The sequence below is a fragment of the Tiliqua scincoides genome, chromosome 3 (assembly GCF_035046505.1).
Source record: "Tiliqua scincoides isolate rTilSci1 chromosome 3, rTilSci1.hap2, whole genome shotgun sequence".
NCBI classification, from domain to species: domain Eukaryota; kingdom Metazoa; phylum Chordata; class Lepidosauria; order Squamata; family Scincidae; genus Tiliqua; species Tiliqua scincoides.
The window spans coordinates 16,475,506-16,499,422 of record NC_089823.1 but is presented as its reverse complement, the minus strand read 5'-3'; the positions used below and the strand labels follow the sequence as shown (position 1 = coordinate 16,499,422).

At 44.2% G+C, this 23,917-nt stretch overlaps 1 protein-coding gene across 1 annotated transcript in view; it reads right to left on the bottom strand.

Moving 5' to 3' along the window:
• CNTN5 (contactin 5) overlaps positions 1-19,440 on the bottom strand; it is a 278,579-nt gene extending 259,139 nt beyond the window's left edge. The window contains exons 1-2 of the mRNA XM_066618972.1: positions 19,334-19,440; positions 14,561-14,736 (exon numbers count right to left, since the gene is read on the bottom strand). Coding sequence (XP_066475069.1) covers positions 14,561-14,736; positions 19,334-19,401 — 244 coding nt within the window. The 5' untranslated portion in view covers positions 19,402-19,440. The remainder of the gene's footprint in view (positions 1-14,560; positions 14,737-19,333) is intronic.
• Between the last annotated feature and the right edge of the window lie 4,477 nt (positions 19,441-23,917).

Sequence of the window (23,917 nt, the reverse complement as noted above, 5' to 3'; positions counted from 1 at the left end):
CTATGTATGAAATAGAGGTTGAGAGTAGGTGGGCTTTCAGAGCAAGGTTGCCCTGACTCAGCCTGGGTTGAACAAAGCACAGGGCAATGGTGCTGAACTCCGCAGAGGCAACCAGTCCACCTGAGACCCCCCTCCCAGGCCTCCCAGCAGGTGGGTGACACTGATGTGAGGCCGACCTCGACTCCCCCTCCCAACAGCTCTGTGGCCAGTTTGCTTTCAATGGCAGGGCTTAAGCATACGGAATATAAAGCTGTGTGTCTCTGAGCATGAGCAGAACACCCTTTCTTTTCACTTGTTTGTGATGGGGAGACATGACCAATGGCCAGTAGGTCAAAAGGGAGCTACAAGTCAAAAAAGTTTGGAAACTACTTCCTGAGATAATCACCCAGCATAGTTCTCCACAGTCAAGTGCTTTATTAGTTGCCTGTACTAAGCCGCTTTTATTCTGGCTTGTACTTCCCTTGCCCGTTAGGACAAGATGCTTTGGTTGACCACTTTTAAATTTTTGGTCTCCTCTACTGCACTTCAAGAAATTATTAAGAACTAGGGTTGGAACAAAGTGACATTTGAAGCCTAAAAAATTTCTGTAGGACAAAAGAAATTTCTCATGTCTCTAGATACTGTGTTTTCTGTCTCGCATTTTCCTTATGATTTACTAGCAGGCTTCTATTTATGTGTGTTTTTTTGTTCCCAGTGCTGATCAGAAATCCCTAGAGGAAGAGTAGGATTTTTTAAAAAAATCATGCTTTTCATGATCATGCTATTCATCATAAGAGCAGCCCAGTCTTTAGGGACCTGGGTGCTTTCACGCACTATCCTTCCATCCACCATGGAAAGCAAAGCAGTCACATTTTCATGCAACTAGTGGGAGAAACAAGACACTGTTCTGCCTCTTTAAAAAGAAAGTCCAGATGGCCTCCAGATGGCAAGATTATGTGTGTGAACTGGAAGAAAGAGTTTCCCTTTTGCTGCAGAACCTTGTGTGAAAGGTTGGGTCTATAGGATCTCATGGAGCCTGAACAATTGGGCAGCCCAACCCTAAGCTGCCCAGCAAGCAGGGCTGCCATGGAGCCGAAAATGGCTGCTGCAGCATTCTAAGCACACCAAGCAACTGCCAGTGGCTCCTTGGGAGAAGGGAACGTTTGTCCCCTTTCCCGGAGTAAGCAAAGAAGCCCCGCAATGGGGTGGCTTGTTTCTGCGGCAGCCCTTGGGCTGGTGCAGAATCAAGTGCCTCCGTGTCAGGCCATGAGTGCTGGGCTAGCTTTGGTGCTGGGACAGTGCTAAGTGCTCGCAAATGTGCTTTACGGCATGTTTGCGACAGTGTGCGCTGGCGGTGAGCTGGCGTGCACTGTTTCGGATTGGGCTCTTGGGCACAGATGAACTAGAAATTAAAGACAGTCCTCAGAAATGTTGTGCTTGCTTTGACTGTTGTGATCAGTTGTGTGTTTCTCTTCACAGTTATCCAATACAAGGATATTTGCCAAAAAAAAAAAAAAAAAAGTTACCTTTACAGAACTCCAGCACAGGCTGTTGCATGCTCAGCTCAGTAAATGCTGAGCCATTTCCACAAGGCCTCTTCAGTCATCGGGGTGCTATTAGACCAGGTGCCAAACAAGCAAGCCCTTCCCAGGTGCTGCAATTGAAAGTTTTTATTCTGCTTGGGATTCTTTCATCCTCCAATTAGTTTGGAAACATGTTTCAGAGTGTTGCTATTTCTACCAGGCCAGAAAATCCATTGTTACTGGATTGGTAGTGCTGGAAAACTCATCTAGGACTCAATATTCACATATAGTGCTTGTCTGAATCTCAAATTTAATTTATGAGTGGTGAATATTTAGAATGCCTGACCATGAGGGCATTGGTGGCTATTTACAAGAAGAATTATATGCTGACAAAAGAGGAGAGATGGAGACAAAATTCTACTGCTTTCCCTAAGTGATCATATCCCCACCAGCTATGATTAACTATAACTTCAAAGTCCTTTAAGATATTCATAGCTACTAGATCAGTTGCCCTGTTCAGAAAACAAGACATTGATTAAAGCCTGAGGTTACAATTAAGTTTTTCCAGCCCAGAAAAATACAATCCTACCCTATTCACTAGGATCCACAGCCCAATCCAGCACAAATTCCCCTGCACCAATGCAGCAGCACTGGTACGGCTTGTGCTACATCCTGCAGGGGAATTAAGCAGGTGGAAAGGTTGCTCAAGGTAAGGGGGTATTCAGCTCCTTGTCCTGGTTAAATCCCAAAAAGGGGGATAGGATAAAGTGTACACTGGCACTGCTGATCCTCCTCCCTCCTGGGCCCAACCCACCCACACTCACCCCATATTCCCTCACCCTGTACTGCCCCCTCCCTGTCCCCTACCCCAGAGCTGCCAAGTGGAAACTCACTACATCTGGTGCACACTGCTTCTTTTGTCAGTGTGGTGCTGGCCTTCTCGCCAGTGTGCCAAACTGCTATGCTGTTGCAAAGTGCTTTATGGCTTTTTGCCATGGCTAGTATCAGTGCAGCATGTGCTCCGCACGTGCAGAGGCTGGCTAGGTTTGTGCCCACAGAGAATTACACATCATACCAATGGTTCCTCTAACCCAGAAGTTCTCCAATACTTTGTTCTTTGGAGTCCTTTACACTCCTAAGTGGAATCTTGGGGAACTCTGCTAGCGCATGTGCAGAGACTTGGGAAGCCCCAGAACACTGGCCCATGCATGGAGTGGCGCATGCACCGAGCAGATGGCGGCCTTTTATGGTGCGTTTGTGGACCCTGTGAAGAGGCTTGTTCCTGTTTCTCTCCTTCATGTATTTGTCTTCTCCTGAGCACCTCTGAACCTACACTTGATCTCCCTGGAATTTGACCCATGACCTAGCAACTAGCACCGTCCCTCAAGATTAATAAGGATTTGTGATGCAAGTATTTGTATTCCTATGACTGGCACAAAAAACTTTATGTTTTTTTAAACGCTGATTCTGCTACAAGGTGTCAACTGGCTATCAGGCATCGACTATTCCCACAAATTTCCTACGCTAGCTTTAACCCCTGGATTAACCCCTGATGTAACCCCTGGATTTCCGTCCACTACACTGGGTATCATCAAAGCAGATGACCAAAATGTGTTAGGACAGTACATTCACTCAATTGTTGGCATTTCACCTCATCTTATAAAGTTTTGGGTTCTGGCCTGGTTCTGGAGTTTGTCCAACTTATGTCTTGAGTAAAGGCCAAGTTGCTGTCAAAATTCCTGCACTATATTTTCTGCTTACTTCTGGAAATGTCAGAGAGGTATAAAGAGAGGAGAGTTTGAATGAAGGGAAAAGGTTCTGGGGTAGAGAAGTAGAGCAGGGTTGTCATCATTGCATAGGAAGAACTGCAAGCCATAGGTTGTGATTAGGGCACATCATTATCTGTTTGGAGTTAACTTATAGCCCAATCCTATCCACACTTCCTGGGAGTAAGCCCATTGAATCTAATGGGACTTACTTCTGAGCAGACATGCATAGGATTGGGCTATCATTCTTCATCTCTCATTCAAACAACTATCATCATGAGGTAAGAGAGAATTTTCTCAATCATTTTGGGTAATGCTGATGTTTAACACACTGCCATTTCATGCACTTTGAAACGCCCTTATATGTGAGGTTAATCCTGTATTATTGCTTAAGGGCCCAATCCTATCCAACTTTCTCGCATCATGCAGCCCCAAGGTAAGGGAAAAAATGTTCCCCCTCCACCACAGGATGCAGTGCATGCCCCATTGGTACAGCAGCATTGGATGCAGTGCATGCCCCATTGGTACAGCAGCACTGGAAAATTGGATAGGATTGGGCTGCAAACCAGTAATAGGTAGAGACTGATCTACAGTTGTGTTCAATGCCTACACTCTCTAATCTTTTGTTATATTTCTCTAGAACTCACATAATGATCTTTAAACATCCCAATTTGTTCTAAAAGTTGAGGACTGTCAGAAAAGCTTTTGTTTATACATTAGAAATTAAATCAAAAAGCACAGAAAGAATGAAATTTTGAGAGGTGCTCTGTTAATTTATGCTGTCAAGGAAATTAAGCTTTAATTGTTTACAATTTTCCATGGTGCTCCAATAAGTGTTCTACTGCACAGTTTGTAAAATAACCTTCACTGTTCATCACCATTTAAGGTAGATAGTTCCCAATCATCATCATCAACATAATCATCATCATTATTTCTAAAGCACTTCAAATTGCTAGCTGTACGAAGTATAGAAATAATATCAGGCCTGCCACCAGGCAAAATGGTTGGCCTTTAATGGAATCTAAGAAGAGACCTGCTGGAGAAAGCCAAGGACCCATCTTGTCCAGTTTCCTATATCTCGTAGTGACCTCAGGGAGTACACAAGACAACAAGGGAGTACAATGCTTCAGGGAGTACACAAGACAACAAGATATCTGCATCCCGCAGCCACTCTCTTGCATTTGGCATTCTGAGTCAACCTACTTCTAAAACCAGAAGGTTGCACCTACCCAATCAAGGTTTGTAATGTGATGGGTTTTTCATCCATAAATCTATCCAATCCCCTTTTTAAGGCATCTGGCCAGGTGACATAAGAACATTCTGTGGCAGGGAGTTCCATAGATTAATTATACAATGGGAGGATGTAGTACTGGATGACACAGTTGAACCAGTCATGTTGTTGAGAATGTCTATTTGGGGGTAATGGGGGGGCATGTCTGTATAAAATACTGTCAACATTGGGATCTGACTTGAGACTGGGATACACGGAAATGTGTTCTCTCATCTGATGGATGTCTAATGATACGCACATGGTATATGTACTGGGGCTTTTTAAGTTATTCTGTTTTAGTTCTATATGATGCATGTGGGGCATACATTCATGATCATCAGTTTCTATAATGGGTATTTGTAATGTCCCTCAATTTTTGACTGAGGCATATATTGCTTCAATTGATGATCCAGATGTACATTCTAAGTATATACATTGTTCAATATTGTATATTCTATGCATATGTATCAATATTTAAAGCTAGGTTTAAAACAAACAAACAAACTAATCCCATTCTCTCTTTCTGTCCCTGTAAGGACGATACATGGTTATCATTTATTTAAAGCATGAGTACCCCACCTGTTTTGCCTTGGCAATTCAAGGTGGCTAAGCCCCACCCCCTTATGCCTTTTTGGAAGACATGGTATGCTACAATATAAGCAATGGGCACCCAAGATATGGTTGTCCCAATCCAATAAGGAGATCTGCCTCTGCATTGCCGTGCTCATCATGGCCCCAATGACATTGATGGGTGCATTTTTTTTTTCTGGGAATGCACAACATAACACAGGCACAAATAGACCTGGATTGGGTTCAATGTTTTTAGCAGTCATCATGAGCCACCATGGACAATGCAAATCGTTAAAGGCAGTTGCAGGTGGTGGCAAGTTCTCCAATGAGCTGTCGGGAGTCTTCCATGATGGAATGTGCAGCACTCGGGCTGCCTCCCAATATTCCATTGATTTATTTGTCTGTGTCATTGTAGACTTCTTATCCTGTCTGTCAGTGGACAGTTATTATGCTGCAACCATCAGCAAAGGTTGAGATGAGTTATAGCTAATCGGTACTTCTTCTTCTAAAGCCTAAATGGGAAAATAGATTTAAGGAACAAGAAATGCCAAAGGAGATTAAAAGAGAGAGAGAGAGAGAGAGAGAGAGAGAGAGAGAGAGAGAGAGAGAGAGAGAGAGAATCAGCTGGAAGGAGAAAGTTGAGTTGAAAATTTATGAGACAGATTTGGAGGAGTGAATGTAAATAATACAGTCAAGTTAATCCTCAACAGCAAAATAATCCATGAACAAATAAAACCTTCCATTGCATCAGGGAGTGCATCAATTGTATGTTGGAGAGTTGGTCGCAAAACAAGTAAGTTAACAAACAAAAGTCACAATGGTTACAATCCACAGCTCGACAGGCTTACGTGCCATTGCTCCCAGTGGGTTTTAAATGTGCGGAACGATGTATTAGGTGGCAGTTATCTGTGATTGCAAAGAAGCAATCCTACTCTATTCCATGCTACTAGGGATAGGCAAAACCACCCCATTTATTTTCACCTTCCCTAAATGGCATTGCTAGATAGGAACACTTCATTGCAAATAGGTATACATTGCAAAGTATTAGTATTGGCAACCTTCTGTCTCAAAAGACTATGGTATCGCACTCTGAAAGGTGGTTCTGGCACAGCGTCTAGTGTGGCTGAAAAGGCCAATCCGGGAGTGACAACCCTTCCACACCGGGAGCAAGTGCAGTCTGTCCCTGGTCTGTCTCCCTGGCTATGGGCCTTCCTTCTTTGCCTCTTAGCCTCAGACTGTTGGCAAAGTGTCTCTTCAAACTGGGAAAGGCCATGCTGCACAGCCTGCCTCCTAGCGGGCCGCTCAGAGGCCAGGGTTTCCCACTTGTAAGTCTATACTTGCAAATGTGTATACTTGCAATTTTTATATCAGTTCACAATTCCTAAATCAATATTGTGCATTGTTGTAGCATATCTTTGTTGAGCATCATCCAGCTACAAGCCTTGCAGCTGGTCCTATGTATGTTTACTCAGAAGCACCCACCAAATTCAGTCGGACCTATGTGGTTCTCAGATTTTTAGCACCAGAACCCACTTTTTAGAATGAGAATCGGTCAAGACCCACTGGAAGTGATTTCGTGACTGGAAGTGACATCATCAAACAGGAAAATTTTTAACAATCCTACGTTGCAATTCTACCTGCACCACCAAAGAGTAGGTCCTATTTGCTATCATTGTTAAAAGTATATACATAGTAGCCTGTAACTTTTCCCCAGAAGCAGTGACATACTTTGGGAGCATCAAGTCTAATATATTAAAAATAAAATATTGAAATGAATGGAGACCCACCTGAAATTGGCTTGCAACCCACCTAGGGCACAATCCTAAGCCCTTATGTCAGTGCTTTCCAGCACTGGCATAGCGGTGCCAACGGGACATGTGCTGCATCCTGCAGTTGGGTGTCACCCACAGAGGCCTCCTCAAAGCAAGGGAATGTTTATTCCCTTACCTCAGAGCTGCATTGGCTTTATGTCAGTGCTGGAAAGCTGGAAAGCTGGAAAGCTGGAAAGCACTGACATAAGGGGTTAGGATTGCGTCCCTAGTGCGTCCTGACACACAGTTTGAGAAACACTGGTGTATAGCATTATAGCACTAGGGCCCAATCCCATTGTCTTCGGTGCTGGTGATATACAGTATGCAAGGTCTCCTCAGCCGGATGCTATGCCCCACGTTGGGATGCAAAGCCTGACACAGGGCATCTCAAGTTTGTGGTGGCAAAATAGCTGGCGCAGATGTGAGTAGCCCCATTGCTGGGCTTGGGGCTTTCCTTGGGGGAAGGGGACAAAAGTCTCCTTCCCCTGAGGAGACCTCCAGTGGCCTCCCTGACCCCTCTGGATGGAGTGGTAGCCATTTTGGTGGTGTTGCACCTGGTGGTGCTGGGGAATCTAGGATTGGGCTGTTAATTGCGCATTGCGCACCACTGAAAAGCACAAACATAGTTTCATTCTACCACTCCCCATTTAAGGTTCTGTTGTCAGTTAACTGTGATTCATCTCCCTGTCAAATGTGGACCTAACCAACTGCTGCTTTGAATCATTGCAGTGTGAATGACTTGTTTATACAACAGTTTACTCATTATTTCTCTTTCATGGACCTGTTGATCAGGTTAATCATGCATCTGGTGACCATTCAGAACACCTTTCTACAATGGCAAAAATGTGATTTCCACTCTGAGAAAAGAAAACTAAAGCTATTTCATGGCAGCCCTTCATACCATGGGGCCATTCCAAATATTTCTCATTTGTCTCCCTTTCGGATTTCTTTTTGGTGACTCAGAAGATTTTATTTAGGAATTATATTAATGCTCAGATTAGAGTTGCCACCACATTTTGCCTATAGCAGTGCTGCACAGGCCATTGGAGAGACTCATTTATGGCCCAGGGAGCTTAAAGTCTAAATTGTGTTCATGTATTATGCCAGGAGGATTTATGGTGATGGTCAAGATCTCCTCATGTAGAACTGTGTGAAGGGTGGGTGCTAATATACACTGAAGGGCAGGCCTGTGCTTGGCTTGCACTGTATTTTATAAATTTATTTATAGACTCGTAGATATTTGTGCGTGGGAAACCCTTGGAAATTAGAAGACTGGTTTTCAGGAGTCACTAATTCAGTAGTCACTAATATTCTTCTCTTCATGTCATACTTATATGAAGGCATACAGAGGATGACATGAAGAGAAGAATATACTGCTATCATGTTCAGTGGCGTCACTAGGATTCGCATCACCCGGTGTGGGAGGCCTGCACGTCACCCCATGCAGTAGGCGGGGCATCGCCCCAGGTGGTGGGTGTGGTGATGTACCATCATCCCGTCCCCACTGGTTTTTTGGTTGTACCTTTTGATAGAACACAGATATTTCAATCTGGTTTGTTTCACTGCATTCTGCATGAAATTACGCATTGATTGATATATAACATGATGGGATTATTCCTCCAAACTCTGATTTTAATGATTTTGAAAACTTGTAGAGTCTCACACACACACAAACCCCCATGTCAACTTACTAACGCCTTATTGCAGCAGTTCTCAAACTTTTAGCACTGGGACCCACTTTTTAGAATGACAGTCTTTCCAGGACCCATTGGAAGTGATGTCATGGCCAGAAGTGACATCATCAAGCAAATTAAAATAAATAATTAGAAATAATTAAATTAAAATAAAAAAATAATTAAATAAGGGGGAGCCAGTCCTGTTCCACCAAGTGAATCTACTCTGAAGTAAGTCCTATTGTGCTCAATGGGGCTTACTCTCAGGAAAGTGTGGGTGGGATTGCAGCCTGTGAGCCCAATCTTATGCATGTCTACTCAGAAAAAAGTCCCATAGTGGTCAATGGAGTTTACTTTCAAGAAAGTGTGCGTAGGATTGCAGCCTGTGAGCCCAATCCTATGCATGTCTACTCTGAAGTAAGTCTCATAGTGGTCAATTGAGCTTACTCTGTAGTCTGCCTGAAATAACAACCCCCCAAAAAGAATTAGTGAGATTTCCAGTCCTCCCCAGTGCCCAGTTTAAAGTTCTTCTATTTCAGGCACATCAAGATAAAGACCCTCCTGGCTTTGCAAGTGCAAAATAGAAAACTTTCCCCTTCCCAGTTGAATCCTCTTTTCTTTGTCCTTCTTAGTGGGGGGCGGGCTGCCTTCTGGAGCATTTGCTGTGCTCCAGTTCCATCGGATCGGGACCCTTCTGGTGGCCTCACATTCCCCTTTGCCTGGCCTGACCAAAAGGCAAGGCACATCTGCCTATTTGCGAGTAAAGGCGACCACGTGGCTGAGTTTGCTTTCCATAGAGCTCAATAGACTGCAGGAGGGAGGGAGGAACCTCCTTCTCAGGTGTTTTGGGGGCTGCATTCATTGGATCAGGACCATTCTGACGACCTTGGAGTCCTCTCTGTCTGCCCTTTCCGATGGACTATGGCAAGTATGCCTACTTGCGAGTAAACACAGCCACGTGGCTTCGTTTCCGGCTTAATAGACGCAGCTGGGAGGGAGGCAAGGACCTCCTTCTCGTGTTTTGGGGGGCTGCATTCATTGGATTGGGACCATTCTGATGTCACTGGATTCTTCTCAGCCTTCCCTTTCTGACAGACTATGGCAAGTACACCTACTCGCGAGTAAACACACAATACGGCTCACTTTCACTTTCCATAGGGCTCCATGCATTTTTTCTTTCCAGTTTTTTGGCTATAACGTTTGAACGAAAGGAGCTGTTTCAATTCTGTTTTTTGCAGCACACTCCGCTGGCCATTCTGCATCCAACGGTGTATGGCATGACGCAGTAGCTCCTAAAGCCGCGATGTTAGTGCATCACCCCCCCGGGTGCATCACCCCCGGCACGTCACCTGGTGCAGCGCACACCCCCTGCACCCTTCTAGCAATGCCAGTGATCATGTTTGGGACATTAAGGATACAAACCTAACCAATTTTCTAGCACCAAGGTAAGGGCAATGCAACTCTGAAGAAAGGGAACAAACATTGCCTTATCTTGAAGAGGCCTCCATGACTGCTCCTGAGCTGCAGGATGCAGCACACGCCCCACTGGCACAGCTATGCCAGTGCTGGAAAGTGGGTTAGGATTGCGCCCTAAAGGTATAAATCTGTAGCAGTGCTTCTCAACTATCCCCTGCCGTACCACTTCACATGATCTACTGACCGGAAGTACCACTGGAAGTAACTGGTGATGATGTCAACACCAGTTAGTTCCGGGTTGAGAGGCCAGATGTGAAGTGACAAACACCAGTAAGAGGCTCAGGGTAGACAGGAGGGTTCAATGGAATTTAGGGCGCAATCCTAACCAGGTCTACTCAGAAGTAAGTCCTATTTTGTTCCATGGGGCTTACTCTCAGGAAAGTGTGGTTAGGATTGCAGCCTTACTCCCAGGAAAGTGTGGATAGGAATGTAGCTTATATTCCAACCTTCTCCCCCAGGTTGCAGATGCTGCTGTAGCTTGTTAGCACAGTTTTATTTCAAAATCCCTATACTAAGTGGTAAACTAAGTGGTTTCCCACTTGCCTATATTGGAAGAAGAAAAGGGAATTGCATTACTGCCATAAATCCCAGGCTACCAAGAGAAGCTTAGTACATAAAGCTAAACCATAAAGCATTTACAGGCTATTATTATTATTATCATTAGGCAAGCTTTCTCTCAAGGGATGTTTAGAAGAAAACACACTTCTTTATAACCACTAGCTGTTCATCAAAATTTAGTTTGTGCTCTAATCACAGGCAGAAAACCGCTTTTAAGAGCCATCATTACTCAAAGAATCATGAGAGCTCTGCACACAATGGCTGGCCAGAAATCCTATCCTTATTTTTCTGTGGATTTGTTCTGTTCCACCTTCTGCTCCGCTGCCTTTCAAGTTCGTATGGAGAACTGTACAATTAAGTATAATTATTTGCAAGGATTCATTAGTATTAGTAACATTAATATTGCTAACATGAATATTAGTCATATTAGTAATGTGCAGTTTGACCTTGTTCTAGTTCTCTATTCCTTCAGTGCAACTCAAGAGAATTTATTTCACGTCAAGTGAGTGATGTGTTGGTGCACCTTAAGACAGTACTTTGTGTAAGCATTGGTGGGTGTGACTGCATACAGATTCCTTTCTAAATTTTATGGTCCTAAATTTTATGGTCTAAATTTTATGGTCCACACTTGGCCACAAAAGCTCAGCTGACAGGACTTCCACTGCTGCGTGGTCTATTTCATCACCTTTTGTCTATGCAACTATCCCTAACTTCAGTCCTATCACATTCTTACAAAGTTGCAACTCCACTGAAATCAATGGGGCACTTGCCTGCATGTGCCTGAAATTTCAAAACAATGTTCTTCTGGTCTATAGAATCCTGAGGGAGCTGTGTGGCAGTTTTCAAGGATTTGCACAGGTCCTGCCAATGTAGCAATCATTGCAGTGGTGTTTCTAGGGGAGTCTGGGGGGAAAAAGTGACCCCAGGTGGCATGGCTGGGGGGACACCATTGCCACCCCAGCCATGCCACCCTGTGGGCCTCCCACACCTGCTGCCTTCCCCCTGGAGGCATTCTGAGAGCTAGAGAGGCCGCATGCAGCCTCCCTGGGCTTCAGAAGGCATTCTTAAGCCTCCTGGGGGCCTTTAAATGTCACTTTTGGTTTTCAGGCAAAAAGTGGGAGTGACAATTAAAGATTCTCAGAATGTCTCCAGGGGGAGACACGGGGAGACAGCTGGCACGGGGGGGCAGCACATAAAAGTGAGGGAGTGGCACCCCTGAAGGTGTGCCCACAGAAGCCACAGTGGCCAGGACTGCCACTGAATTACTGCCCATTCTGGAAATGTATGTTTGAAAAATGAGAAGGAAATGCATTGTCGGTGCTACATGACCAGTAAATCGGAACTGCTAAATACAGGGGGGAAGTGGTAGAGACAGAATTAAGAAGCATCTCTAAAGATGATATAATAGATATAGGATATGACCAGATCTACTACTCCGTACTGTAATAATTCCCTGTATAGTCCTGATTAAAACCTTCCCAACATTTAACAGCTCCCAGGAGAGTTAAAAAGCCTTGCTAAATGTTCACATTCTGTACCTGCAATTCTGTGCTTGCTTTCCTGGGGGAAAAAAAACAAAAACAAAACCCATTGAAAATACCAGGGCTTACTTCAGAGCCAACATGCCAAGAACTTTGTTTGTGTATCATTCAAAAAACCCTCGGAAAATAATGTGTTCTGCGTTTAGATGCATGCTAGCAATGTAACAGAGCTGACATACAGAGATTTAGAAGCTGGAAAAAAGCATGGGAAAACTTGGGGGTTGTTTTCCCCCTTCCAATTCATTTTGTGTTTGATACAAATTCGTGAGCAGCTAAACCTAGCAGGTTTCAGTTCTGCTCTCAGCAGGATGCGAAAGAAGCTGAAGATGTCACATTATCAATTCAAAGGCCCTAACAGCACGGCAATAGGCTAATGTAGCACAGTGACAGTTTTACACAGAGAAATGCAACACGTCACAAAAAGCCCCTGTATCTTAAGAGAAAATTTGTTATTACCGAGTTCTTTAGAAATGTGACAGATATATTCCAGATACCTTCTCCTCCAAAATGATGAAGGCAACCTTTAGGTATATTAATTGTAATATAGGTGTCCCCCTGAATCCATGGGTGATAGGTTCCAGCTGCCACAGCAGGTACCAGAAACCGCAGATAGCAGCGAATCCTTCAAGAAGTAGTTCACAAATTCTTTCATCATACATATCATTCCTGTGTCAATGATTACAGCCCCGTCTCTGTCTCCTGTCTTCCACCATCCCTGTGTTTACTGCGCTCTGTGTTGTCTGCAAATGCTAATAGGAAACAGAAAACACTGTGCTCTATGCCGTGCTCCTGCAAATGCTAACAGGAAGCAGAAAACACTAATAAGAAGTGGGTTGGAGGGCTGACAACGTGATGACCAGCCTGCTTCCTGTTAGTGCTTCCTGTTTCCTGTTAGTGTTTGCAGCAGCACAGAGCACAGCGAGACACAGGAGATATCAACAGGAGCGTCGCAATCAGCGACGTCATTTGTGTAATGAGGGGATTTTATGAACCGTGGATAAGTGAAACTGCGGATACGGATCCCACAGATAAGGGGGGATGCCTGTTTATCTAGTTGGAAGAGAAAAGAACCATTGTATGGTAGGCATTGGAAATAATACCACATCAAGATTACGGTGTTCAGTGTTGCTCATCCAAGTCAAGAAGGGATACATTCTAAATGGAACAGATACCCTTCCGCCAAGGAGCTCAAAGAAGAAATCTATAATTCTTAAGTCAGACGTGTCCAAACAATAATGATGCTATTTATCAACTTTTAAAGTGACCATATGTACTGAAGGGAGCTTATAGCTTTTCACCCTTTGCTAGCTGAATGATGGCTATTGATAAAACCAGTGCCATGGGATTTCAAGTAGAAAAGGCAAAAATAACCTGGTCTGATGAAGCAGGAACAACACGAAACATTTCCTAACAGTAACTCAGATTATGAACTAAGTTGCCTGGGCATGGTCTAGAACAGATCCTGCCTTGGACTGGTCAGGATCTACTGGTAGATTGGCAAGATCTTATTGCTGGATCATCAGAAAAAAGCTTCCCCCTTTCCTAAATTAGGCTGCTAAAATGGAGAAAGCTTAGGAGAAGACCAAAAGTGGTGTGAAGAGACTACCAGCTCAGTTCTGTATGCTGAAAAGAAATTCCTAGGTTGAACATGTGCTCAGAGGCACTTTGGTCCTTAATTCTAAGTATATGCTCATGCTGCCAGTACACCATTTTGCACCTGGCTTTGGTTGGTGGACTTTGGAGATCTAGTACACTATAAAATGTAGATCTTACAAGTCTGACATCTGCTCGCCCTTGTAGCAGGAGCTCATTTCTTGGAGATTTTTTTTTAGGTTGGGTAGTGTTGCATCAATGTTTTTCATATACATATTGTGTCTTAAAGCAGAGCTTCCATGATCTAACTAGATCTAATATCCATTGCTGGTTACCCTGAAACAGCTAGAAATGTGATGGCTTTTTGTTGCCACTGTTATGTCATGAAGTCATGTACACATTTATGGTTTCCCCCATGCACATGAAGACTTTCTCCAATATTGGCAGCTAGTGCCAAAAGCAGGCAACATAACCATGGAAATGTTCCACACTAGGCAGAAGAGTCACATAACAGACCACACTACATGTCGTAATGGTGATGTGGGGCAGCCATAATGTGAACAACAGGTCCAACATCTTCTTCGACTGAATTAACTTATAAGTTGGGCCCTAGTTTCTAAGTAATACTATGTGACTTCACTGAATAGACACAACAAGTGATAGACCAAATGGTTCAGCCCTTAATAAATGAGCCACATTCTTCCTATAGCAAATCCCTACTATACAAAACATTTCATGAATTCATTGTTGAAATGCTGCTGCTGAAAACTGTATAGGCTCAATAGCAAATTGTTACTCACATGCAAACTGAAGTGTGGCCTCCTTGCTCAAAATGCTGCCAAACAAGTTGGAGATAAAGCACTGGTACTGCCCAGAATCTTTCATTTCGCTGGGATTATTAATGATAAGGCTCCCTTCTATCAAACTGTAACGGTAATCACTTTCAATGTCAATCTCGGTTCCATTTCGCAACCATCTTGGGAGGAAAGCAGAAAAAGTCATTGTTTAATAAGTATCCATTTCAAGAAGTCATACAAAATTTATTTACTTCATATATTTATTGTATGCTTATGTAAACAAAGCATTAATGTAGTCCTTTGCATGCCTTGACTGGTTTTTGTGAAGTCATAAGACCAAACAAGAGGTAATGTAAGCATTCTTGGACTGCAAGGAGGTGGCTGCCATTTGCAGCCCTGTCTGAAATGCTAGAGCAGTGTTTCCCAAACTGTGGGTCCTGAACCACTGGTGGGCCGTGACCCAATGTTCAATGCTTCACTCACAAAGCCTTTTTGGGAATTCCTGGATGCCACTTCTGGGTTGTGCCAGGCCTATGACTCACTCTATTGGCCTCCACAGGCCCTAGAACATCTCCTGGAAGTGACTGGAAGCAACCTGGTTTACTTTCCAGTTTGCAGCTGTGACTCCTGGAAAGGTCACTTCTGGACCTGCAAAGGCCAATGGCACCTGGAGGTGTTCTGGACCTGCAAAGGCCATGGGTTGCAGACCTAGGACAACCTGGAAGCAGCCTCTAGGAGCTCCCAGGAAGGTTTTGTGGGAGAAGCATTGAGCACTGGATCACAATCTGCTGCAGAGGATGAATTGGTTCAAGGCATGCAAATGTTTAGGAACTACTGCCCTAGAGAGTCACTGTCAGCCATCAGCACAGATAACACTGAGCAGATGGACCACTCAGTACATGGTAGTTTCATATGTCTGTCTCAGGCACACAAGCTCCCTTCATGACTGATTGGTTGATGCCAGCAGAGCAGGACAGTGGAGGAAAAAAAAACCCCAAATGTCGCAGAAAGCAAAAGGAGCTAGAATGTTCACTCATTCCTAACTGCATGTGGAACAACTTCTGTCACTTTGGCTTAAACCTGCTTGCACTCTGAAATGGGCTGTCAAGGGCATGACCCAACAGATATACTAGGTTAAAGAACCTCTGGTTTACTTTTGCTCTGGTCTTCTGGAAACATCTGGGTTGCTCTGCAATCTGCCACTAATTCTCTCCAGAAATGCCCACAAGGAATTTGAATTTCCACTTGACTTTTGAGCCTCAAAGGACAATTTTTCTTTATATAAGAACTTGTGTAAGTTTGCCCCGAACTTATTTCTATCTCTGGCAACAGCTACATAGTACAGCTCTTATCTGGTGTTTATATACGGACAACCAAGAGCAGTAGATGGAAGGATACGCTTGGGGAAGCAGAGAATACATTACATGGCTTGTAACCAGAAGGCGACTTTGTCAGAAACAAGTCAGAATTCTGCCGAGTGCATTCAGGAGCCAAGGCATTTCTGGAAACATAGGCAGAAAATAGAAATGTACTCTCAGCTATAAGATGTATGGTCTTATATGTAAAAGAAAATCACAGTTTGGTGGCAAAGTAACACCAAATATTCTGCATCACAAGAAGCAAAATTCTGATACAGAATTAGCTGGGCTGTTCCATTCCTCACCAGAGTGGAAAAATAGCTTTGCCTGCCATATAAAAGCTGAAGTACATATTATATTACATTTTTTGAGCTGGTCTATATGGTGTTGTGTGTGTGTGTGTGTGTGTGTGTGTGTGTGTGTGTGTGTGTGTGTATGTATGTGTTTTAGGGAAACAACTCTGGGGCAACCAAAATGGGATGATACTGCAGGGGAGAATAGGAAAGCTTGAATGCTTTGCCCCTGTCATGAGCCAATGCTGATTGCATTCCCTTGCCATTTTAATGAGAAAAACACCTTAAAGATGTCACTTGAAGTGTTTTTCTCATTAAAATAGCACATGGGGACAGAGCAGAAAGGAAGCTCCCCCCCACCCCAGTAGCTCCATCTTATTTTGGACCTGCCACCACAGTGCTATTTGTTAAAAAAGAAGTCAGCACAGGTTCCCATGCCTGCTTCTGGATCTTCTGGGAAATATCCTTCTCTGTGACTATGGGATGGGGTCAGAAGGCATGAGAAGAGGTTGAAGCCCAGTGCTCAAGGACTTACTTTGCATGCACAAGATTTCCATCATTTCAATCTCTATCATCTCCAAGGGCTGCAAGACTCCCCTCTAAACCTTTATTTGACATAAGCAGCAATGCTGAGTTGGAATGACCAATGTTCTGACTCATTCTGTGGCTCTTACATCTGACTAACTGTTCCATGTATCCACCTGCAGTTTTGCTGAGGTCAGTATTTTCCAAATTGGTTTAATCCCTGTTCTTGTTTCTCCCCTCCTCCTGGGCCCACTTATATGGTCTATTTTTTAATTCTGAGTTGTTCAAGGAACAATTATATTCTGGACATGATAGCATTAGGCAGGCCTGAACTCCAAGAGAGCTTTGTCATTTTCATTTTCAAATCCACTTACATCTTACCCACATGAAACCCTGGTCTCCTTTTCAGCCACCAGCCAACACCTAACCTCTGACCTTAATTCTGGGGACAATCAGCACATGGAGAGGGCAGCAGAATCAGGCCTACAAGCCTACCTTCTGCTTAGAATTTCCAGTGTACCAGCTATGTACCAGTGGCATAGCTAGAGGGAGTGCAAAGCACTAAGTTATGCAGGGAGTCTCACCGTGGTGTGCAAATGCCTCCATTTTGCTCTCACCACCCAGAATAGCTCCAAAGGGGAGGGGTCATTTGCAAGCAGCAGTGCTTTGTAATATAATATAATAATAATATACAGTATTTATATACCGCCTTTCTTGGTCTTTATTCAAGACTTTATTCAAGGCGGTTTACATAGGCAGGCTTATTAAATCCACGCAGGGATTTTTACAAATTGAAAGAAGGTTCTTTCTTTCAAGAACCACCACATTCAAGGTGTTACACTCCGATCTGGTTTAACATTCTGGCCTCCATCCTCCCACACTCCGAGCAGATGGAACAGCTCAGCTGCAGCTTGCCAGCTGCTTCAAGGTCGCACGGTGCCTGTGGCCTCGAACTGGCGACCTTGTGGATGTTAATCTTCAGGCAAATGGAGGCTCTACCCTCTAGACCAGACCTCCTGCCTCCTGCTTTGTACCTCCTCTAGTGATGCCACTGGCTACTATTACTAATTTATTTACCAGTTTTCAACAAAAAAGTTGTTCCCAAAGCAGTTCGCATAGCAAAATAAATACAATGGTGATTACTGTGGGCAGCCTTAGCGTGCACAATCTGTACCCTGTGAAAATGCAGTTCTTACATTCTGTGAAGAGAGTCTATGTGTGCGCAACATAACATTTGAGGCTGCCTTATAGAAGTCACACCATCCAGCTCTGTTAGTATTGTCTACATACTGACTTGAATATGTACTGACAGGGCAGGATTTCCTGTCTATATACTGACAGGATTTCAGAGAAGGTGTTTGTTTTTTTTGCCCCAGCCCTTCCTGGCATTCATTCAGGGCATGAATCTGAGAACATAACATAAGAACATAAGAACAGCCCCACTGGATCAGGCCATTGGCCCATCTAGTCCAGCTTCCTGTATCTCACAGCGGCCCACCAAATGCCCCAGGGAGCACACCAGATAACAAGAGACCTCATCCTGGTGCTCTCCCTTGCATCTGGCATTCTGACATAACCCATTTCTAAAATCAGGAGGTTGCGCATACACATCATGGCTTGTACCCCATAATGGATTTTTCCTCCAGAAACTTGTCCAATCCCCTTTTAAAGGCGTCTAGGCTAGACGCCAGCACCACATCCTGTGGCAAGGAGTTCCACAGACCAACCACACGCTGAGTAAAGAAATATTTTCTTTTGTCTGTCCTAACCCGCCCAACACTCAATTTTAGTGAATGTCCCCTGGTTCTGGTGTTATGTGAGAGTGTAAAGAGTATCTCTCTATCCACTTTATCCTTCCTGTGCATAACTTCGTATGTCTCAATCATGTCCCCCCTCAGGCGTCTCTTTTCTAGGCTGAAGAGGCCCAAACGCCGTAGCCTTTCCTCATAAGGAAGGTGCCCCAGCCCCGTAATCATCTTAGTCGCTCTCTTTTGCACCTTTTCCATTTCCACTATGTCTTTTTTGAGATGCGGCAACCAGAACTGGACACAATACTCCAGGTGTGGCCTTACCATAGTTTTGTACAACGGCATTATAGACTCTCTGCATGCAAAACAAGCGATCCATACAAGGTCCTTTCAACTCAGGGATGCTGGGAGTAAGACCAGTCAGCGTAATCCCACCCTCCTTCACTGGCTATTCCTGGCATTTAGCTGTCTGCAAAGGGCTGTTGTGTTAAAGTACCGTAAACAGGAAAAATTCCTTATTCCATAACACGTTAGCTATCAAATTAGCCCTATATTTGCAGAACACTATAAGGGCTTTCTTCCTGCTCTCTGGCTCTAGTTCAAGAACATTTAACAGGGAAATAAATGCAAATCTACAGGGTGGCTTAAATCTATGCGTTCTGAAATGGCTTCAATCTCAAATCCACACCATCTCATGCACAGCAGACTTGGGCCACCCTATTGGTCACCTACTCTTGGGCCACCCACCCAAGGCAGCCTTGAAGTTCCTTGGATCCCCAGAAAAGGGCAAGTGACCCCTCAATGAATACATCAAAAAGCTAGGGAGAGACTTGAACAAGGTTGCATATTTACCTGTAGGTTGGAGTAGGGTTCCCTCGAGCTTGACAACCGAAGGACACTTTCTTTTCATCTGAATCCATGGGAAAAATCACATTTTCAGGTTCCTGTATGAACACTGGCCCATAATCCACACTATCTGTGAAGACAGAAAGCACCATTTCCTTCAGAGACAATAGTGAAAGGTCAGTTCCTAGGAAATGTTTTTGGGTCCCACTTGGGTTGTCTCTGACCTGGTTTGTATACTGTATACACATTCCTCACTAAGATATTGTAAAAGCATGAGATGGCTTGTATGTGAGAATGAGCCATTGAAACTAGGCGATGGAGGACCTAGAGTTGCCAACCAGTCTGGCCTACTCCTGTACCTTTATCAAGAGGTTTGATTTGTAGCTTTTCCTGGCACTAAGCAAAACATGAACACCCTCTAATGGCTGCAGAACTGTTGTTACAGGGGCCAGTTCAAAAACCGATCACCAGAGGGCACAATCCTAACCCCTGATGTCAGTGCTTTCTAGCACTGACATAACGGGAATGGAGCTCTGAGGGACACTGTTGCAGTGAGCTAGCAGCCCAACGCTCAGCGTGACTATCTCCCAAGGCCAGACCGCAGTACTCCCGGGAATGAAGACGACACACGGCAGATGTCCTCCACCAAATGTCCTTTACTATGTACAGTATATACAGATCAAGGCAGACTTGATAAGCAAACAGTCCAATAGCACACGAGTCACGAAACACACTGACGTAGGCTTCGGCACAAAATCCACTCTGCATCTCCCACACGGGAACTTGCCCTGGCTGGAGTATATACTCGCTTCAGCCAATAAGAGCGAGCCATTATCTGCTGATGTGCTGAGTCACTGTGGGGTGACATACCAGGTGACAGTCCCTGCTGCCTTGGTGTTGCATCAGCCACTCCCATGATGCTATGCTCAGTCAGGCCAAGACATCAGGGCCTGGTTCTATCCAGCCTACAAATTACCAGCAGGCCTGGGGCTGCTACCTTAACAGACACCCAACTGCAGGATGCAGCACATGTCCCATTGGCACCACTATGCCAGTGCTGGAAAGCACTGACATAAGGGCTTAGGATTGCACCCTTAATCAGATCACCTGCATTTTCCCCCTCCATCAATTGACCTGTACCTTCTTACACAAATTGCTTTTGCATTAAGTTCTACTCCCAGACCCTGCTGGAAATGACTGGACACCATCCCTGTGCCCACCAGAAGCAAGTGGGATCTGCCAAAGACCTGTCCTTGATCCAGAGTTAAATATCTCCCCTTTATCCAGATGCTAGATGGTTTTTATTTTAAGGATTAGTAAGTGCTGTCAGGATTAAATTCACTGAATCCAATGGGATTTACTCCCAAGCAGGGAAACAAAAGGTGGTAAACTTAACATTATATGGAAGATAGCACATAACTGAGAATGGAAAATAAAATTGTGGACACCCTCATTTCAATTATATGTATTAGGAGAAAGATAAACTCCCTCTTGTCGTGCACTAAACGATATTTATTTTATTATTCATTTGTTTTTAACCTCACTAAAATATCTCCAGGCAAGATTATCACTAAAATAACCACAATAAAAATCCAATACAATCAATAGCAATGCAGCAAACAGCAGCAGTAAACAGTAGTTGCAGACCTGACATATTCAGTAGGCAAAACGAATAGGAAAAATCAGGTTTTCAAGGTCTGTGTAAACGGGCCATTTTCCAGGATTTGCCACATTTCTTGTGGGAAATGGTTCAACAGTCTTGGGGCTTAGCAGGGTAAACGTTATCGGTTCTTGATAGTGCTTCAACCTTATTTGTGGTAAGGTGCATCTAAGAGACCTCAGTGTGCAGGAAATTCCATACAGGAGAAGCAGCAGTGGGCAGGAGGGCAAAAGCCCCAGGCACCATGCCTGTGGGCCCTGCTGGCACTGCCAGCCCCCACCATGTTATTGCTTCCACCCACAGTGCCACCGCTGCCTCCACCCACCGTATGAAGTCATTCCAGGGGCAGGTGAAGCCCCGTGTTGTGACTGCAGATGCTCCAAAAGCCTTCTGAGGCTTCCAGAGCACCTTTAACAGTACTTCCAGGTTTTGTTGGAAAACTGGAAGTATTGTTTAAAGGTTTAAACCCTTAAAGGTTTAAAAAAGTATTGTTTAAACCCAAAGGATCTCCTCTATGGAGAACTTGTGCAAGGAAAGCGGCCTACAGGTAGACCACAGCTGCGTTACAAGGACATCTGCAAGAGGGATCTGAAGGCCTTAGGGATTGACCTCAACAAGTGGGAAACCCCGGCCTCTGAGCGGCCCGCTTGGAGGCAGGCTGTGCAGCATGGCCTTTCCCAGTTTGAAGAGACACTTGGCCAACAGTCTGAGGCAAAGAGGCAAAGAAGGAGGGCCCATAGCCAGGGAGACAGACCAGGGACAGACTGCACTTGCTCCCGGTGTGGAAGGGATTGTCACTCCCGAATTGGCCTTTTCAGCCACACTAGACGCTGTTCCAGAACCGCCTTTCAGAGCGCAATACCATAGTCTTTCGAGACTGAAGGTTGCCAACAACATGCTTAAAGGTGCTCTGGAGGCCTCAGAAGGCTTTCGGAGCATTGCGGAATGTTGCACAAGGCTTTATAGCCTGTGTATCTCAGGGGGGCACAGCGTGTTGCCGGGGGGGCAGTACATTGTGGTCCTGTGCCCTGGGGCGGTGCAAGGGCCAGCTGTGCAGCTGCAGAGAAGGCCCTCCTTCAAAAATCTTCAAGTGTTGACCATGAAAGCGCGAATTGGCCCATGTCCTCTAGCCTCCTCATGGAGAACAATGCAGATGCAATGTCAAGTCATGGTTTGGTAATACATTAATGAGCCCAGAATGGGCTTTGGGGTTGTGCTTCCCCTGGGACACTGAATTAATGGACATCAAAACGTATCTATAGTAGGGAGCTTATCACAGAACCTAATTGCTGGTGCTGTCGTGAATCTGAAGTTTGTGGAAAAACCACAGTACATATGAACCAGCAAACTGTAGCCCCACAAGCCAGAATTGCAAACCAGAATCAAACCCTTGTTTGTTTCAGAGCAAGGAAAAAACGTTTTCTAACTCAGATGTAATAGCAAACTACAGTTTGCCACAAACACGGGACGGAATTGCAAAGCGCAAGAGGAGGCATTCATTCAGGATTCATTCCAGGCCCATTTATATACCACTAAACCAAGTGTCGGTGTTACATCTGTATCAAGATATGATCAGCTTTTTTTTCTGGGAGACTTCCCATGCTTTTAAGCAGACAAGCAGGAAAATCAGGCAGTGAAGTTCAGGCTTCCCTCCTCAATCTCCATGCTGGAATAGACTTCAATTTTGACATTTCTGCTTGTCACACTCCTGCCGAAAAGGGGAGGGGGGAGAATATTAAATATTAATATTAACAGTATTTATATACTGGGAGAAGGGTAACCTTAACTTCCCAGGAATGTTAAAAGCTTTTATGGCACTTTGCAAATCAGAGTTCTATATCAACGATGGAATGATTTGCTTCATATCTTTTGGTTTCTAATTCTCATGACACAAATGCTCTTAAACAAGCCGACAATTTCATCTGCTAATTTGGAAGATTTTTGCATGCACAAAAATACCCTTGTGCATAAGTGTTTGCATGATTGGGCTCTTCTGCTTCTCAGCAGACATAATGATTCAGATCAATCCTTGTCAATTTGGGTTCTCACAGGAGCATGAAGAGGCTCCTAGCAAATTACAGATATGAGTATCAGCAATCTATCTACAGGGGACTCACAGGAAGACATCTGCAGACATTTATTTTCCATTACTTTCTGCTCCACCCATCTTCAAAAGAGCAGAGTAGCTTCTAACTCATAGAAAGAGAATTAGCCACAGAAAAAAAATTCTGAAGTGTCATTCATGGGAATAATAGTAAATATTTCTCTATTTCAGAGCTTAGAGGGGGTACAAAGCACTAAGTTTTGTAGGGCGTACACTTCCATTTTGCTCCCACCGCCTGGAATGGTGGAATGGAAGGGTCCCATGCACATTGCGTGAAGCTCCAGCCAAAACTTAGTGCAAAACTTAGTGTTTTGCACACATAAGAACAGCCCCACTGGATCAGGCCATAGGCCCATCTAGTCCAGTTTCCTGTATCTCACAGCGGCCCACCAAATGCCCCAGGGAGCACACCCGATAACAAGAGACCTCATCCTGGTACCCTCCCTTGCATCTGGCATTCTGACATAGCCTTTCCTCATAAGGAAGGTGCCCCAGCCCAGTAATCACCTTAGTCACTCTCTTTTGCACCTCTAGCTATGCCACCGCTCTATTTTTTTTTTAAACAAAACTGAAGTTTAAGTAGTTGGCAACTATGCTTAAAAAAAAAAAAAAATCCAGTTTGGGGACTTTATAGTGGGGCTTAAGTAAATGCAGATAGAATTTTAGTATTTACCATACATCTTATTAATGACATTGTAGAAACAAGTTATAGAAATCCAACAATTGTAGGAATAAATAGTGACATCAGTTACTTATTTTCATTGTAAAAACAACGAAACAAGATTATGGTAGACACAGTCCCAAAAGTATGATAAAGGTCTCCAGG